The sequence below is a fragment of the Protomyctophum bolini genome, assembly GCF_963924005.1.
Source record: "Protomyctophum bolini genome assembly, chromosome: 19".
NCBI lineage: Eukaryota > Metazoa > Chordata > Actinopteri > Myctophiformes > Myctophidae > Protomyctophum > Protomyctophum bolini.
The window spans coordinates 39361044-39379973 of record NC_137880.1 but is presented as its reverse complement, the minus strand read 5'-3'; the positions used below and the strand labels follow the sequence as shown (position 1 = coordinate 39379973).

At 42.1% G+C, this 18930-nt stretch overlaps 1 protein-coding gene across 2 annotated transcripts in view; it reads right to left on the bottom strand.

The window, feature by feature from the left end:
* The window catches only part of tmem63a (transmembrane protein 63A), a 43010-nt gene extending 24872 nt beyond the window's left edge, over window positions 1-18138 (bottom strand). For both annotated transcript variants that reach the window (XM_080791073.1, XM_080791074.1), the window contains exons 1-7: window positions 18012-18138; window positions 12029-12190; window positions 10703-10782; window positions 8852-8930; window positions 6550-6587; window positions 5239-5381; window positions 220-271 (exon numbers count right to left, since the gene is read on the bottom strand). In XM_080791073.1, coding sequence (XP_080647199.1) covers window positions 220-271; window positions 5239-5381; window positions 6550-6587; window positions 8852-8930; window positions 10703-10782; window positions 12029-12181 — 545 coding nt within the window. In that variant the 5' untranslated portion in view covers window positions 12182-12190; window positions 18012-18138. The remainder of the gene's footprint in view (window positions 1-219; window positions 272-5238; window positions 5382-6549; window positions 6588-8851; window positions 8931-10702; window positions 10783-12028; window positions 12191-18011) is intronic.
* Between the last annotated feature and the right edge of the window lie 792 nt (window positions 18139-18930).

The window sequence follows — 18930 nt, the reverse complement described above, 5'->3', positions numbered from 1 at the left end:
ACATAAACAGAACTGAACCGGTTCAACCCAGGTGGACAAAGGGGAGCCACACGTTCCTAAAAAATATTAAATATAATATTACAAAGACAAAACTAAAAAGAAAAAGAAAACCTCTGCTAACTCTCACATGTCACAGGTCCACAAAATGCTATCATAACAATAGTTAATATTGTAATATTATAGCATTAGGTATCAGTAGTGTGATTATTAATTAATTACCCTCTCTGAAGATTCCCAAGGGTCGTCCTTCCAAAGTTGTACGGGTCATTTCCTGGAAGAGATATAGAATATGTTGCTTTTATTTACTTTGCGCCCCCAGATCAATATGAATAGATTTGGTCAAGTCATTTTCAACCTGGTGTCCCTATTCTCAGCATGTCATAAGAAGTACTAAAAATAGCTAAATGATTAAGTGACTATAACACAGATAAACATAGTTTTGCAGTATGAAATAAGGCTTTACCATTTGAACCCTATATAATTCATGGTCTCATTTGAACCCTATATAATTCATGGTCTCATTTGAACCCTATATAATTCATGGTCTCATTTGAACCCTATATAATTCATGGTCTCATTTGAACCCTATATAATTCATGCATCGCTTCATGCCCAGCTTAGTGATGATGGCAAGGGGTTAAAGTTGTATAAAAGTGTCAAAAGTTATGAAGTTTCTACCTAGGGTAGGTACCCTCACAAAAACATGCCGTAATCCTGGTCACTAAACTGCCTCCCCCTGGCCAGCCGGGGCGCCTGATGGAGGGGAAAGGAACTGGTCGGAATAACGTGTTCCTTCCACGCGCTACGTCCAACCAGGGAAACTCCCCCCTGTCAGGTGTAAAGGAGCAACTTGGACTCCTCATGCATAGAAGGAGGCATGAGGTCAGTCCGCTGCCCCCCCCCCCAGGTTGGCAGAGGAAGTGTAGCGCCCAGGATTACATTAGATAATTGGCACTGGGTGAAAAGAAAACTGGGTTACAAAATCGTGGGATAAAAATGTAAAGGTAAAAGTTATGAAGTTTATTATTGTTATAGTTTATAGTCTTGCTATAGGCTAAAACTGGTTCCATATCTCCACATCCTGCCAGATGTACTAAATCTGCATAATGAGCAGGTATAATCAGTACGGGAGGAGATTTGTAGATCAGTCACATAATTCAGACATAATTATTATACTGTAGCACTGAGCCTCTGACTTCCATCAACACACTGGAAACAGTTACTGTAGCACTGAGCCTCTGACTTCCATCAACACACTGGAAACAGTTACTGTAGCACTGAGCCTCTGACTTCCATCAACACACTGGAAACAGTTACTGTAGCACTGAGCCTCTGACTTCCATCAACACACTGGAAACAGTTACTGTAGCACTGAGCCTCTGACTTCCATCAACACACTGGAAACAGTTACTGTAGCACTGAGCCTCTGACTTCCATCAACACACTGGAAACAGTTACTGTAGCACTGAGCCTCTGACTTCCATCAACAAACTGGAAACAGTTACTGTAGCACTGAGCCTCTGACTTCCATCAACACACTGGAAACAGTTACTGTAGCACTGAGCCTCTGACTTCCATCAACACACTGGAAACAGTTACTGTAGCACTGAGCCTCTGACTTCCATCAACACACTGGAAACAGTTACTGTAGCACTGAGCCTCTGACTTCCATCAACACACTGGAAACAGTTACTGTAGCACTGAGCCTCTGACTTCCATCAACACACTGGAAACAGTTACTGTAGCACTGAGCCTCTGACTTCCATCAACACACTGGAAACAGTTACTGTAGCACTGAGCCTCTGACTTCCATCAACACACTGGAAACAGTTACTGTAGCACTGAGCCTCTGACTTCCATCAACACACTTGGAAACAGTTACTGTAGCACTGAGCCTCTGACTTCCATCAACACACTGGAAACAGTTACTGTAGCACTGAGCCTCTGACTTCCATCAACACACTGGAAACAGTTACTGTAGCACTGAGCCTCTGACTTCCATCAACACACTGGAAACAGTTACTGTAGCACTGAGCCTCTGACTTCCATCAACACACTGGAAACAGTTACTGTAGCACTGAGCCTCTGACTTCCATCAACACACTGGAAACAGTTACTGTAGCACTGAGCCTCTGACTTCCATCAACACACTTGGAAACAGTTACTGTAGCACTGAGCCTCTGACTTCCATCAACACACTTGGAAACAGTTACTGTAGCACTGAGCCTCTGACGTCCATCAACACACTGGAAACAGTTACTGTAGCACTGAGCCTCTGACTTCCATCAACACACTGGAAACAGTTACTGTAGCACTGAGCCTCTGACTTCCATCAACACACTGGAAACAGTTACTGTAGCACTGAGCCTCTGACTTCCATCAACACACTGGAAACAGTTACTGTAGCACTGAGCCTCTGACTTCCATCAACACACTGGAAACAGTTACTGTAGCACTGAGCCTCTGACTTCCATCAACACACTGGAAACAGTTACTGTAGCACTGAGCCTCTGACTTCCATCAACACACTGGAAACAGTTACTGTAGCACTGAGCCTCTGACTTCCATCAACACACTGGAAACAGTTACTGTAGCACTGAGCCTCTGACTTCCATCAACACACTGGAAACAGTTACTGTAGCACTGAGCCTCTGACTTCCATCAACACACTGGAAACAGTTACTGTAGCACTGAGCCTCTGACTTCCATCAACACACTGGAAACAGTTACTGTAGCACTGAGCCTCTGACTTCCATCAACACACTGGAAACAGTTACTGTAGCACTGAGCCTCTGACTTCCATCAACACACTGGAAACAGTTACTGTAGCACTGAGCCTCTGACTTCCATCAACACACTGGAAACAGTTACTGTAGCACTGAGCCTCTGACTTCCATCAACACACTGGAAACAGTTACTGTAGCACTGAGCCTCTGACTTCCATCAACACACTGGAAACAGTTACTGTAGCACTGAGCCTCTGACTTCCATCAACACACTGGAAACAGTTACTGTAGCACTGAGCCTCTGACTTCCATCAACACACTGGAAACAGTTACTGTAGCACTGAGCCTCTGACTTCCATCAACACACTGGAAACAGTTACTGTAGCACTGAGCCTCTGACTTCCATCAACACACTGGAAACAGTTACTGTAGCACTGAGCCTCTGACTTCCATCAACACACTGGAAACAGTTACTGTAGCACTGAGCCTCTGACTTCCATCAACACACTGGAAACAGTTACTGTAGCACTGAGCCTCTGACTTCCATCAACACACTGGAAACAGTTACTGTAGCACTGAGCCTCTGACTTCCATCAACACACTGGAAACAGTTACTGTAGCACTGAGCCTCTGACTTCCATCAACACACTGGAAACAGTTACTGTAGCACTGAGCCTCTGACTTCCATCAACACACTGGAAACAGTTACTGTAGCACTGAGCCTCTGACTTCCATCAACAAACTGGAAACAGTTACTGTAGCACTGAGCCTCTGACTTCCATCAACACACTGGAAACAGTTACTGTAGCACTGAGCCTCTGACTTCCATCAACACACTGGAAACAGTTACTGTAGCACTGAGCCTCTGACTTCCATCAACACACTGGAAACAGTTACTGTAGCACTGAGCCTCTGACTTCCATCAACACACTGGAAACAGTTACTGTAGCACTGAGCCTCTGACTTCCATCAACACACTGGAAACAGTTACTGTAGCACTGAGCCTCTGACTTCCATCAACACACTGGAAACAGTTACTGTAGCACTGAGCCTCTGACTTCCATCAACACACTGGAAACAGTTACTGTAGCACTGAGCCTCTGACTTCCATCAACACACTGGAAACAGTTACTGTAGCACTGAGCCTCTGACTTCCATCAACACACTGGAAACAGTTACTGTAGCACTGAGCCTCTGACTTCCATCAACACACTGGAAACAGTTACTGTAGCACTGAGCCTCTGACTTCCATCAACACACTGGAAACAGTTACTGTAGCACTGAGCCTCTGACTTCCATCAACACACTGGAAACAGTTACTGTAGCACTGAGCCTCTGACTTCCATCAACACACTGGAAACAGTTACTGTAGCACTGAGCCTCTGACTTCCATCAACACACTGGAAACAGTTACTGTAGCACTGAGCCTCTGACTTCCATCAACACACTGGAAACAGTTACTGTAGCACTGAGCCTCTGACTTCCATCAACACACTGGAAACAGTTACTGTAGCACTGAGCCTCTGACTTCCATCAACACACTGGAAACAGTTACTGTAGCACTGAGCCTCTGACTTCCATCAACACACTGGAAACAGTTACTGTAGCACTGAGCCTCTGACTTCCATCAACACACTGGAAACAGTTACTGTAGCACTGAGCCTCTGACTTCCATCAACACACTGGAAACAGTTAGCAGCACAATACAATAAAACATAATTATGCTTAAGCCTTTTTTCTGCAAGACATTACTCTATAATTCTAGATATATTCTCCGGTACTTAATGCATAGATTCATGTGTCCCTTGGATGAGTCTGTGAGTAGCATCATCGTCAGTATTAACCGTTTCAGTTCATAGGACGCACCTGTACGTCATAAGGATTCAAACCGAGAGGTACATTGGACGTACCTGTACGTCCTAGCGCACCCTCAAAGATACAGGGCGAGATAAGAATATTCAGAATTTTTCTTATTATTATTTTTGGCATTTCGCTTTTCTCTTGCCGTATGTGTACTAAATGTGTTAATAACCCTGTCAAAAGCTGCACTATAGATACTCCTCATTGACATTGGCTTTAAAAGCCTTTATTTATAACTGTCACAAATGCCTGTCTAACATACATTGTACATTTGGACTGTTTTTTTATTGGATGTATATTGTATTTTGTGTTTTATATGTTTCTCTGTGGACCCTGAGTCTGCAATAAAGTCAGTCATTCATTCATGAAAGCCATATCTCCAAGACTGGTGGGTCAAACTGAACAACCAATATGTCAATTTGAAGCTATGACTCCCTGCTTTCATATGACTTAAAAAAAACGAAAATGCAAGTGTTTTTCATTCTTTGAATTATACATGTGAGCTAAATGCTAAAAGGTGTTGCAATTGCTTCAGTTTAAAAACTGACAGACAGACAGACAGACAGACAGACAGACAGACAGACAGACAGACAGACAGACAGACAGACAGACAGACAGACAGACAGACAGACAGACGGACAGACAGACGCACCCAGCAGGTCTCCAGACAGGTTGACGGGTAGGATGATGGACACGGAGGTGACGGTGATGAGGACCAGGAGGACGATCAGATGGCGCTGGAAGGACAGGTAGTAGATCGCATCAATGCCACATTTCTCCTTCAGCTTCTCCTCGCTGCGGCAGAACGCACACGCATGCACGCACACACACACACACACACGCACACAAACACACACGCACACACGCACACACACACACACGCACACGCACACACGCACACACACACATGCACGCACGCACGCACGCACGCACGCACAAGTCACAGGGAATCATTATACACAAGTCCATATAGAGCGGCGCAGTCCCTCCCCCTTTCAGAACAACGAACGGCCCAGGAAATGAAAACGCAATGCATTTCCCCATAGGCAGTTCTTATTTAATTTATTTAAAGACCTTTTAAGCGTCGTAACGAAGCCAACCCTTGTCGTGACAAATCATGACAACACACACAATATTTCGGTGCCAAACAAAGAATTAGAAAGTAGAGAAAAAACGGCAGGATACAACACTTTCTTTGTTGTTTTTCCTCTTTGTAATTATTTGTTTGGTCCAAAATATTGTGTGTGTTGTCATGATTTGTCACGACAAGAGTTGGCTTCGTTACGACGCTTAAAAGGTCTTTAAATAAATTAAATAAAAACTGCCTATGGGGAAATGCATTGCGTTTTCATTTCCTGGGCCGTTCGTTGTTCTGAAAGGGGGAGGGACTGCGCCGCTCTATTGCGTGCACTACAAGTCCCCTCGTATCTGTACGCAATTGTCATCCTGCACATAATTCAGCTTTCATTTAAACTGTGAACTCTGTGGAGAGAGAGTCTGGGAGATAGGTGGGCTATTGCTCAGAGTCTAAGGATCATAAGATGTTCTGATGAGAAGAAAATGTTTTTAGAAAAGATGGAAAACAACAACTCTTTAAGGTTGATTAAGGTTGTTGGAAAATCTGACTGACAGAAACGTAGGGTTTTAACCCTCTGAGAACGACTGACCATAATTAAATATACATGTCCTTTTAAATTCCATTTCGTCTAAGCAGCGAGCTGGATGGGGTTCGACTACTTTCTAGGCTTTATTTACTCAACTGCAAAGATCAAGACAGAAGTGGCCGAGGGGAGGAAACATCCGCTTCCTCTTCTAATGGTTTTCACCACTTCCCACGTACAACACACAAGGCTTGTAGGCAAAAATGTAACAGTAACACAGTCTATAGACTGTGTATAGTCTATAGACTGTAACACAGTCACAGACAACTAAGATAAGGTCTGGTCTGTTCAGAAGTACTTACTCCATTCTGATGATGTAAGGCAGCCAGGAGCAGAAGCCCTGCACACACAAACAGAGACATGTTGTTAACAACAGATCCAGGAGCAGAAGCCCTGCACACACAAACAGAGACATGTTGTTAACAACAGATCCAGGAGCAGAAGCCCTGCACACACAAACAGAGACATGTTGTTAACAACAGATTCAGTTCACTCCAACAACCACAACTATAGAGAGTTTTAAAACATCATCCGTTCTATCTGAGTTCAGTGGCCTTGTGGTTAGAGTGTCCGCCCTGAGACTGGGCGGTCGGGGTTCGATTCCCTGGCCCGGTCATACCGAAGAATGGGAGCCAGTTGCTCCCAGCTTGGCACTCGGCATCAAAGGGTTGGATTTTTGGGGTTTTCTAAACTGTATTTATGGATACCGGAGCGGAGAACTACATTGTTTCGGTACTTTGGCGTCTAACCCATTTTGACCCGAGATCAGATTCTAAAAAAACGTCTTCTACATCCTAACAGTTTTCTGAAAAAGCGTTTCTCTATGTGTCAGTCGTTCGTCGACTTTTCTAAAATAGCAGACCTACAAGCTCGTAGCGCGCCACTCGGTGGCGCTCCGAATACCGTATTTATAAAGCAGATATTTTTGACTATGAATCAGGCTTAACCCATTCTGACCTGAGATCAGATTCATACGAGGTTTCCACTGGACACACACACTGGTCTGATTATAACCCATTCTGACCTGAGATCAGATTCTAAAAATGTCAGTCGTTCTTCGATTTTTCAAAAATAGCAGATCTACAAGCTCGTAGCGCGCCACTCGGTGGCGCGCTATGAGCTTGTAGATCTGCTATTTTTCAATAGCTAAAGCATGACATGATGCCAACACCAAAACGGGTTCCCGGTCGGAATGGGTTAAGTGATAAATTGCTATGACAAATTATAACGATGTAAAACGGCGTCTTGTGACTCAAAACCGTGTTCCTCCAAGTCTCAGAAACACAAGGCCATCAGGAAGTGGGTTTTATCGTTTTCTAAGAGAGACGTTCTCTGTCACAGTTTATTCATAAACGATCAGAGTGATTGCGATCAGTTCTGCTGTTCTTACAAGTTTAATGTGGAGGCAGTCAGTGACACATTGCATGGATTAAAGATGAATAACATCTCACAAATGTGGACTAAATTTAACTGAGGGACTGCCATTGGACTTTTTTTTTATGTGAAAGCAGGGAATCATAGCTTCAAATTGACATGTTGGTTGTTCAGTTTGACCCACCAGTTTAGGAGATATGGCTTATAGAGTATAATGTCTGGCAGAGAAACAGCGAGTTGAGAAAACAGGCTTGAAAAAGGTTCACTTCTGTGGTCTCTAACATTACACCTATAGCTACATGTTTAAGCATTTATTTCATATGTACATGTCTTCTGTGGTCTCTAACATTACACCTATAGCTACATGTTTAAGCATTTATTTAATATTTACATGTCTTCTGTGGTCTCTAACATTACACCTATAGCTACATGTTTAAGCATTTATTTCATATTTACATTACATACAATTTCAGCTCTGACACTTATTTCAGACATGCAACACAGTATGTAAAGTTAGGATGTTTTGGTAGCCATACAGCAAGAAATGTTGGAAAACATTGCAGATTAAGGCTTTAACGTTTTGCCGAGAGCATTAGGGTAATGCAGGGGTGGGCAATTGGCGGCCCGGGGGCCACATGCGGCCCCCACCTTCACTTAATGTGGCCCTCAAGTTAATATCAGAATACTGATATAGTATTTATTTCAGCTGTCACAATTCCAAACCCGCTTTAATTACTTCACGACTAGTATTAAAATGACTAGTATTAAAATGTTATTGTCTTTTTGTGTCCAATGTAGTTATGTTAACAGTTCATAAAGTTAATATAACTAAATGCATTTGAAATTCAATAAAAAGGTTACTTTTCAGGATTCCAATTCAAATATAGCAAAAAATAGGTGATCTACAAGCTCAAAACGCGCCACATTTTGAGCTTGTATATAGATTGGCTATTTTTGCTAGGACCGTAATAATGCAATGTGGCCCCTCTGGAGTGAGTGTGGAAATATATTGGCCCTCTCCATCGTCAGAGTCGCCCACCCCTGGGGTAATGTATCGCTAGTTTGACCACTTCAAACACTAGACTAACACCAAAACATTCCAGGTGACTAAAAACTAAATTAAAACTATTGAAGAGACTAAAAACTAAAACCCCGCTGGTTACCAGCTCGTTCTCCTTATTATTATTATATATTATATTATTATATTATTATTATTATTATTATTATTACCAGCTCGTTCTCCTGGTCCTCAGAGTAGGACACGTAGGACGACATGCGTCCGTAGCGGCGGTGCGACGTCTCGTCGAACCTGGAGCAGAAAAACAAAACCACACCAACCACCATGTGAATAAAACCTCCTCCATGAACCACGGGAAGCCTATAGCGTCCCTCGGAGATGAACCCATTCTGACCTGAGATCAGATTCATACGAGGTTTCCACTGGACACACACACACTGGTCTGATTAACCCATTCTGACCTGAGATCAGATTCATACGAGGTTTCCACTGGACACACACACTGGTCTGATTAACCCATTCTGACCTGAGATCAGATTCATACGAGGTTTCCACTGGACACACACACTGGTCTGATTAAGCCATTCTGACCTGAGATCAGATTCATACGAGGTTTCCACTGGACACACACACTGGTCTGATTAACCCATTCTGACCTGAGATCAGATTCATACGAGGTTTCCACTGGACATAACACTGGTCTGATTAACCCATTCTGACCCGAGATCAGATTCATACGAGGTTTCCACTGGACATAACACTGGTCTGATTATAACCCATTCTGACCTGAGATCAGATTCATCCGAGGTTTCCACTGGACATACCACTGGTCTGATTAACCCATTCTGACCTGAGATCAGATTCATACGAGGTTTCCACTGGACACAACACTGGTCTGATTAACCCATTCTGACCTGAGATCAGATTCATACGAGGTTTCCACTGGACATAACACTGGTCTGATTAACCCATTCTGACCTGAGATCAGATTCATACGAGGTTTCCACTGGACATAACACTGGTCTGATTAACCCATTCTGACCTGAGATCAGATTCATACGAGGTTTCCACTGGACATAACACTGGTCTGATTAACCCATTCTGACCTGAGATCAGATTCATACGAGGTTTCCACTGGACATAACACTGGTCTGATTAACCCCATTCTGACCTGAGATCAGATTCATACGAGGTTTCCACTGGACATAACACTGGTCTGATTAACCCATTCTGACCTGAGATCAGATTCATACGAGGTTTCCACTGGACACACACTGGTCTGATTAACCCCATTCTGACCTGAGATCAGATTCATACAAGGTTTCCACTGGACATAACACTGGTCTGATTAAGCCATTCTGACCCGAGATCAGATTCATAAGAGGTTTCCACTGGACACACACACTGGTCTGATTAACCCATTCTGACCTGATATTTCAAAAATAGCAGACCTACAAGCTCGTAGCGCGCCACTCGGTGGCGCGCTATGAGCTTGTAGATCTGCTATTTTTCAATAGCTAAAGCATGACATGATGCTATAACACCAACATGGGTTAAAATGGGGTGCATTTTGCCTCCCAAAACACAGTTTATGGTTAACGGACGCATTAAAACAACGACCTCTGTATCCACGGGATGCACTACTGTACTACTGCACTACTGTTTTTTTAAGATTATTGTTTTAAGTTAAAAAAAAATTAAGTTAAGTTTTTTTTAAGTTAAGTTATATGTGGACCTGGCCCCTTTTGTGCCCCTATATGGAGCCGAGTGATTTGTTTGTGATTGATGCAACACACTCCATATTTGGACGTATAGCTGCTTTGGGGACTCCTTATATGGTTATGCGGGACAGACACACAGACACACACACACACACAGACAGACATGATCTGCTAGGTCTCATAGTAAGTGCTCACTGCGTTCGCAATCATTGCGTTCGCAATAACCATATAAAATTAAATGGGAGTTAAATGCTGCAATTTGTAAAAATGGCAAAATGTAAGTGTGACACAGAAAAGTTAACGATTGACCTCCATCTTGAGTGGGAGTGTGACATAACTGACCCTTCGTTGTCGGAGACGAGCGCCAGCCGCCCGTAGTCCCACATCTTCTTCCTGATGACCGTGAAGAGGGTCAGCAGCACCTGTGATTGGCACAACACACACGGCCAATAGCATTTCACGTTACTGGGTGGTGGGTGGTGATGACCAGAAGAAGAATTGATTATTATAACTCTGACAGTTTTCTGAAAAAGCCATGTTTCTGTGTCAGTCGTTCTTCGGTTTTTCAAAAATAGCAGGACCTACAAGCTCGTAGCGCGCCACTCGGTGGCGCGCTATGAGCTTGTAGATCTGCTATTTTTCAATAGCTAAAGCGTAACGTAATGCTAAAACGCCAAAAGGGGTTCCCGCCCAAAATGGGTTAAAAATGTTCCAAGCTTCATCATAACAAAAGGCTTTTTCAGGAAATTTTTTTATTGTATTAATACACAACATAATTATAAAATAATCTGCTAAAACTGATATATTAATATTTTACCGGTAGCGGTTACAGATAAGTTGGTTTAAGGCCAATATCGACCGATACTGATCACTAAATAAATATAATAAGTATTGAAGGTTTGAATGTCTGAAAATACACATTTTAAAGTAACATGAATCCACCACCAGGCCACACAATGATAATACTGTAATACTGTAACACGTCTATGAAATGTATTGAAAAAGTTGAATCTGCAACAATCTATACATAATGTAGAGGGTGGGGGTCCCTGCTTTAGCTCTCTCTCTCTCTCTCTCTCTCTCTCTCTCTCTCTCTCTCTCTCTCTCTCTCTCTCTCTCTCTCTCTCTCTCTCTCTCTCTCTCTCTCTCTCTCTCTCTCTCTACTAAGGGCCAATTCATACTCCTATTTTACCACTGTTTCGGCGCTGTAGAGCCGAAATAATTTCGGCTCTGCAGAAATTTTCAGTAGCACCGAAGAGCCGACTTTAGGACGGTACCCTCAAATGACGTCACATTGTAGGCTCTACAGAGCCCAATGACGTCACATTGTAGTCTCTACAGAGCCCAATGACGTCACATTGTAGGCTCTACAGAGCCCAATGACGTCACATTGTAGGCTCTACAGAGCCCAATGACGTCACATTGTAGGCTCTACAGAGCCAAATGACGTCACATTGTAGGCTCTACAGAGCCCAATGACGTCACATTGTAGGCTCTACAGAGCCCAATGACGTCACATTGTAGGCTCTACAGAGCCAAATGACGTCACATTGTAGGCTCTACAGAGCCTATGAGTATGAATGGGCCCTAAGGAGGGTCCCTAAGGGGGGCCCTAAGGGGGTCCTTGGAAGACCACCTGCCCCCGACGCGAATGACGCCCCGACGCACCAGGAAGACGGTGAAGTCCAGCAGAAGGACGATGGGGACCCCTCCGAAGCTGACCCCCTTCAGCACGGTGCTCTGAGCCGAGCTGAAACAGCTGCTGTTGTCTGCCGGGGTGGTCCCGTTGGGGTCCTGGGACCCCCACCACATGGACGACATCACTGCACTCTGTAGAGAGACAACAGGAGAAGATACGTTAGTATAACCATGATGTTGTCTCCAACACACTCTGTAGAGAGACAACAGGAGAAGATACGTTAGTATAACCATGACGTTGTGTCTCCAACACACTCTGTAGAGAGACAACAGGAGAAGATACGTTAGTATAACCATGATGTTGTCTCCAACACACTCTGTAGAGAGACAACAGGAGAAGATACGTTAGTATAACCATGATGTTGTCTCCAACACACTCTGTAGAGAGACAACAGGAGAAGATAGTTAGTAATGTATAACCACACACTCTGTAGAGAGACAACAGGAGAAGATACGTTAGTATAACCATGATGTTGTCTCCAACACACTCTGTAGAGAGACAACAGGAGAAGATACGTTAGTATAACCATGATGTTGTCTCCAACACACTCTGTAGAGAGACCACAGGAGAAGATACGTTAGTATAACCATGATGTTGTGTCTCCAACACACTCTGTAGAGAGACCACAGGAGAAGATACGTTAGTATAACCATGATGTTGTCTCCAACACACTCTGTAGAGAGACCACAGGAGAAGATACGTTAGTATAACCATGATGTTGTCTCCAACACACTCTGTAGAGAGACAACAGGAGAAGATACGTTAGTATAACCATGATGTTGTGTCTCCAACACACTCTGTAGAGAGACAACAGGAGAAGATACGTTAGTATAACCATGATGTTGTCTCCAACACACTCTGTAGAGAGACCACAGGAGAAGATACGTTAGTATAACCATGATGTTGTCTCCAACACACTCTGGAGAGAGACAACAGGAGAAGATACGTTAGTATAACCATGATGTTGTCTCCAACACACTCTGTAGAGAGACAACAGGAGAAGATACGTTAGTATAACCATGATGTTGTCTCCAACACACTCTGTAGAGAGACAACAGGAGAAGATACGTTAGTATAACCATGATGTTGTGTCTCCAACACACTCTGTAGAGAGACAACAGGAGAAGATACGTTAGTATAACCATGATGTTGTCTCCAACACACTCTGTAGAGAGACCACAGGAGAAGATACGTTAGTATAACCATGATGTTGTCTCCAACACACTCTGTAGAGAGACAACAGGAGAAGATACGTTAGTATAACCATGACGTTGTGTCTCCAACACACTCTGTAGAGAGACAACAGGAGAAGATACGTTAGTATAACCATGATGTTGTCTCCAACACACTCTGTAGAGAGACAACAGGAGAAGATACGTTAGTATAACCATGATGTTGTCTCCAACACACTCTGTAGAGAGACAACAGGAGAAGATACGTTAGTATAACCATGATGTTGTCTCCAACAAACTCTGTAGAGAGACAACAGGAGAAGATACGTTAGTATAACCATGATGTTGTCTCCAACACACTCTGTAGAGAGACAACAGGAGAAGATACGTTAGTATAACCATGATGTTGTCTCCAACACACTCTGTAGAGAGACAACAGGAGAAGATACGTTAGTATAACCATGATGTTGTCTCCAACACACTCTGTAGAGAGACAACAGGAGAAGATACGTTAGTATAACCATGATGTTGTCTCCAACAAACTCTGTAGAGAGACAACAGGAGAAGATACGTTAGTATAACCATGATGTTGTCTCCAACACACTCTGTAGAGAGACAACAGGAGAAGATACGTTAGTATAACCATGATGTTGTCTCCAACACACTCTGTAGAGAGACAACAGGAGAAGATACGTTAGTATAACCATGATGTTGTCTCCAACAAACTCTGTAGAGAGACAACAGGAGAAGATACGTTAGTATAACCATGATGTTGTCTCTAACAAGCCTCCAGCTTTTCACCAGAGGAGAAAAACTGAAATTATTTATTTTTCATCCAAAATGAGTTAAACATGTAGCTAGGTGTAATGTTAGAGACCACAGAAGACATGTAAATATGAAATAAATGCTTAAACATGTAGCTATGGTGTAATGTTAGAGACCACAGAAGACATCATGTAAATATGAAATAAATGCTTAAACATGTAGCTGTGGTGTAATGTTAGAGACCACAGAAGACATGTAAATATGAAATAAATGCTTAAACATGTAGCTATAGGTGTAATGTTAGAGACCACAGAAGACATGTAAATATGAGATAAATGCTTAACCCATTCTGACCGGGAACCCATTTTGGTGTTAGCATCATGTTATGCTTTAGCTATTGAAAAATAGCAGATCTACAAGCTCATAGCGCGCCACCGAGTGGCGCGCTACGAGCTTGTAGGTCTGCTATTTTAGAAAAATCGAAGAGCGACTGACATTTTTAGAATCTGATCTCAGGTCAGAATGGGTTCATCAGACCAGTGTGTGTCCAGTGGAAACCTCGTATGAATCTGATCTCAGGTCAGAATGGGTTAAACATGTAGCTATAGGTGTAATGTTAGAGACCACAGAAGACATGTAAATATGAAATAAATGCTTAAACATGTAGCTATAGGTGTAATGTTAGAGACCACAGAAGACATGTAAATATGAAATAAATGCTTAAACATGTAGGTGCAACGTTAGAGACCACAGAAGTGAACCTTTCAAGGCTGTTTTCTTAACTCGCTGTTTTCTGTAAGACATTACTCTATATAGACTAGCGTCGCAGTCCCGCCCCCCTCGAGAGACCCGGAAAATAATTCCCCGTTAATTTTCCTCATAGGACTTGGAGAAAGCCAACTGGAGTTGTGACACATCACGACAATAAACACAATGTTTTTGGGCCAAACAAAGAATTAGAAAGAAGAAGATAAAGGCACTTTTTGTTTTGTTTTTCATCTTACAATGAGATTATAAATACTTTAGCTATTGAAAAATAGCAGATCTACAAGCTCACCGCGCTTGTAGATCACCACGAGTGCCACGTTACGAGCTTGTAGATCTGATTTTGTTTTGAAAAAAATCGTGAAAATGTGGCACAAATCTTTGAGTATATTCCTTCAGAGCGAATATTTATCAAAATATTTGCTTCTGGGAGGGGGGTCCCTGGAACAACAGATTTTCAGACGGCCAAATACAGATAATTCTGGGGGTCCTTGACATGAAAATGGATGAGCACCACTGACATAGAATTATAGGGTTTTTCAGAACACTGTCAGGATTTATAAGATTTTATTTTTTAGAATCGTCCTGAGGCTAATGATCCACATAATCACAGTGTCCTCTGTTCAATTTCAGACATTCCAGACACACACACACACACTACTCTCAGTCTAAATGTACCAGTTGTGCTTCTCAAAGTGAGATTCGGGGACCCCCAGGGGTCCTTGAGGGGGTTCCAGCCAGGGGATCCCAAGATAAATGAGGAACGGTTAAACACATAACATAAGGTCCATTTTATTTTTCGACAATTTAAAAAATTGAAAATGGACTACATTCTGTCTAGTAGTAGACAGCACTAGAATTTAATTTTATGTAGTCATAGCACATTATAGTATATATGCATAGTATAGTATATATGTATAGTTTATATTAATATATATATATATATATATAGTTTAATTATAAAGATATTCCACTGTTACGTTCTTAGCTTACGCATGTTTCATGTTTCACTACTTTCTATGTATGTGTGATGTATTGCCATGCTTTTTGTTCTTGCTTAATGTAAGTCGCTCTGGATTAAGAGCGTCTGCTAAATGCCTACATTGTAAATTGTAACTTTAATCACAATTTAGTTTGACTCATTATTTCACAACATTGATCACAGCAGTGTTGTTTTGCACTAGTAAGACAGAAAGACAGTACTAGTAAAGAAATAACAGCTGGTTCAAACATAGCCCACGCTGGGTTAGTTAACTTCAAACCATATATATATATATATATATATATATAAAATACACACACACACACACACACACACACACACACACACACACACACTCTAAGGCAGTGGTTCCTAAACTTTTTCATATCAAGGAGCCCCAACTTGAGACTAATTAGCCCTCGGACCCCCATTTGAAAAGATGTGCCAGGGAATATTTCTTACAGCACTAGCAGTGATTCTCAACCCCCCAGTTGGCAGTTTGACATGCATTAGTCTACGGACCCCCTCCCCCCACCATTTAATGCATTTCTATCTCTGGGAACCCAATTTATAGTATATAGTAAAATCAATGTTAATTTAACTCTGAGAGTGTACATTTTGTACACATTGTGTACACATGTTGTACACTCTCAGAGTTACAGACCCCATAAGGGTCCATTTGGTTCCATTTGTACACTCAGAGTTACAGACCCCATAAGGGTCCATTTGGTTCCATTTGTACACTCTCAGAGTTACAGTCCCATAAGGGTCCATTTGGTTCCATTTGTACACTCAGAGTTACAGACCCCATAAGGGTCCATTTGGTTCCATTTGTACACTCTCAGAGTTACAGTCCCATAAGGGTCCATTTGGTTCCATTTGTACACTCTCAGAGTTACAGACCCATAAGGGTCCATTTGGTTCCATTTGTACACTCTCAGAGTTACAGTCCCATAAGGGTCCATTTGGTTCCATTTGTACACTCTCAGAGTTACAGACCCATAAGGGTCCATTTGGTTCCATTTGTACACTCAGAGTTACAGACCCCATAAGGGTCCATTTGGTTCCATTTGTACACTCTCAGAGTTACAGACCCATAAGGGTCCATTTGGTTCCATTTGTACACTCTCAGAGTCACAGTCCCATAAGGGTCCATTTGGTTCCATTTGTACACTCAGAGTTACAGACCCCATAAGGGTCCATTTGGTTCCATTTGTACACTCTCAGAGTTACAGTCCCATAAGGGTCCATTTGGTTCCATTTGTACACTCAGAGTTACAGACCCCATAAGGGTCCATTTGGTTCCATTTGTACACTCTCAGAGTTACAGACCCATAAGGGTCCATTTGGTTCCATTTGTACACTCTCAGAGTTACAGACCCATAAGGGTCCATTTGTTTCCAAACTATCATTTTAGCTGTGGGGACCCTCAAGGGGTCGATCCCCGGACCGCTCTAAAGGTTCAAACGAGTCCCTCCATGATGTGACAACACACAGCATGGTCACAAGTCACCACCATGCAGTGCCCCACCTTGGTCGGAATAGGATTAACTCCGCCTCAGGAGTCATGCATGTCAAGTTGTCAACACTCACTGACTGACTGACTGACTGACTGACACACACACAACAACCCTCTGGGTACTGACTTTACTGTAATAACCGACACGGAAAAACTGTGTTCATTTGGACAGCAGCATTCTACTTTATTAGTCGTCTTATTTAGTCTTTTGAAAATAACACACACACCCTTTAGTTTTAGTCCTATTTTTATTTTTGTCACCTGAAATTGTTTTAGTCTCAGTCTATAGTCTTATTTAGTCGACTATGAAAAGTATTTTAGTCTCAATCAGCTAAACAAACGTAAGGTATTGTGTTATGTATAGGCTATATCGCTGCACTTGCATAATTATGAAAGTATATATACCCAGGAGAATGTCTTGTGTAAGTATTTCCTATGGAAGTGAAAAGCTGTCGCTTCGCTAACAGCTGTTTGCTATTTCTTCACATGGCCACGCCCAGCGCTTATTATCAGATATTATCAATCATTACTAATGTATAGCTATCATCGCACGCTATCGTTCATTAAACATGAATTAGTTCATTACTGTGTGAAATAATACCAACTACAGGGAGAGTAAATAACAGCTAACCCTAACGCTAGTATATAAAGCTATGCATGCATGACATAATTTAGGCGATAAGTACTTGTAACTCCCGCAGAGACACTGTACCACTGTTACCAGATCTATAGAACATGTGGAACGTTACCTGCGGTGTTGTGTAGAAAGCGGTGTCACTTATAGATCCTCAGATGTTGATGAAGTTGAGGTAACAGCATGTCAACACACCGCTGTGGGGTATGCGTGTGTGTGTGTGTGTGTGTGTGTGTGTGTGTTGCGTGTGCGACTGTGCGTGTAGCACTGTTTACTGCTATCCTTCCTCCTCCTCTCTTCATATCCGCGTATGCGCGCGCACACATACACACACCCACTCCTCCTCCTCCTCCTGCGCTCTCTCTGCGCAGTGTGGCGCGCGTCACGTGCGCATACACAGTTTACACGAACACACACTGGCTTTAGACAAAACGAAAGAGTAAATATTATTATTTATATCGACAATATACCGAGTTACATCTTTCAAAAACTTGTGCTGTTTGGCTTCAGTAATAATAAGAAAAAATAGGTAGGCCTATACATAATTATTTTTGAATATTATTATTATTAGCTAAATGTAATTATGTATAGCCTACACTACATCCAAATGTAGTGGTTCCAAACCCTTTTTCATTGTATGAATTTGATGGAAAAATATCCATTGTCCGAGACAACCATGTAAAAGATGAGGGCTAATGGGGACAAATATATAATATTCCAAGATCATTTATTTTCCAAAAAAAAGGTTTCAAAAAATGTTGTTCAAAAATATTTTCCCAATTTTTTTTATAATGAATGGATGAATTAACGAATAATTAATTAATTAATTAATTAATTAATACATATTTACATTCTTAACTAATGTTCAGGATAAACTATAGCAGCATTTAGTCTGTCTCAGCAGGGCTGTGTATACATGCATGGGCAGTTCAGAAAGCCATCTTCCGGTGACATCATCCATCGATAGCATATAATTATTAATCACATGTTTAATACTCTTTTCAGCCATGATGATATATTTTTACACAGAAACA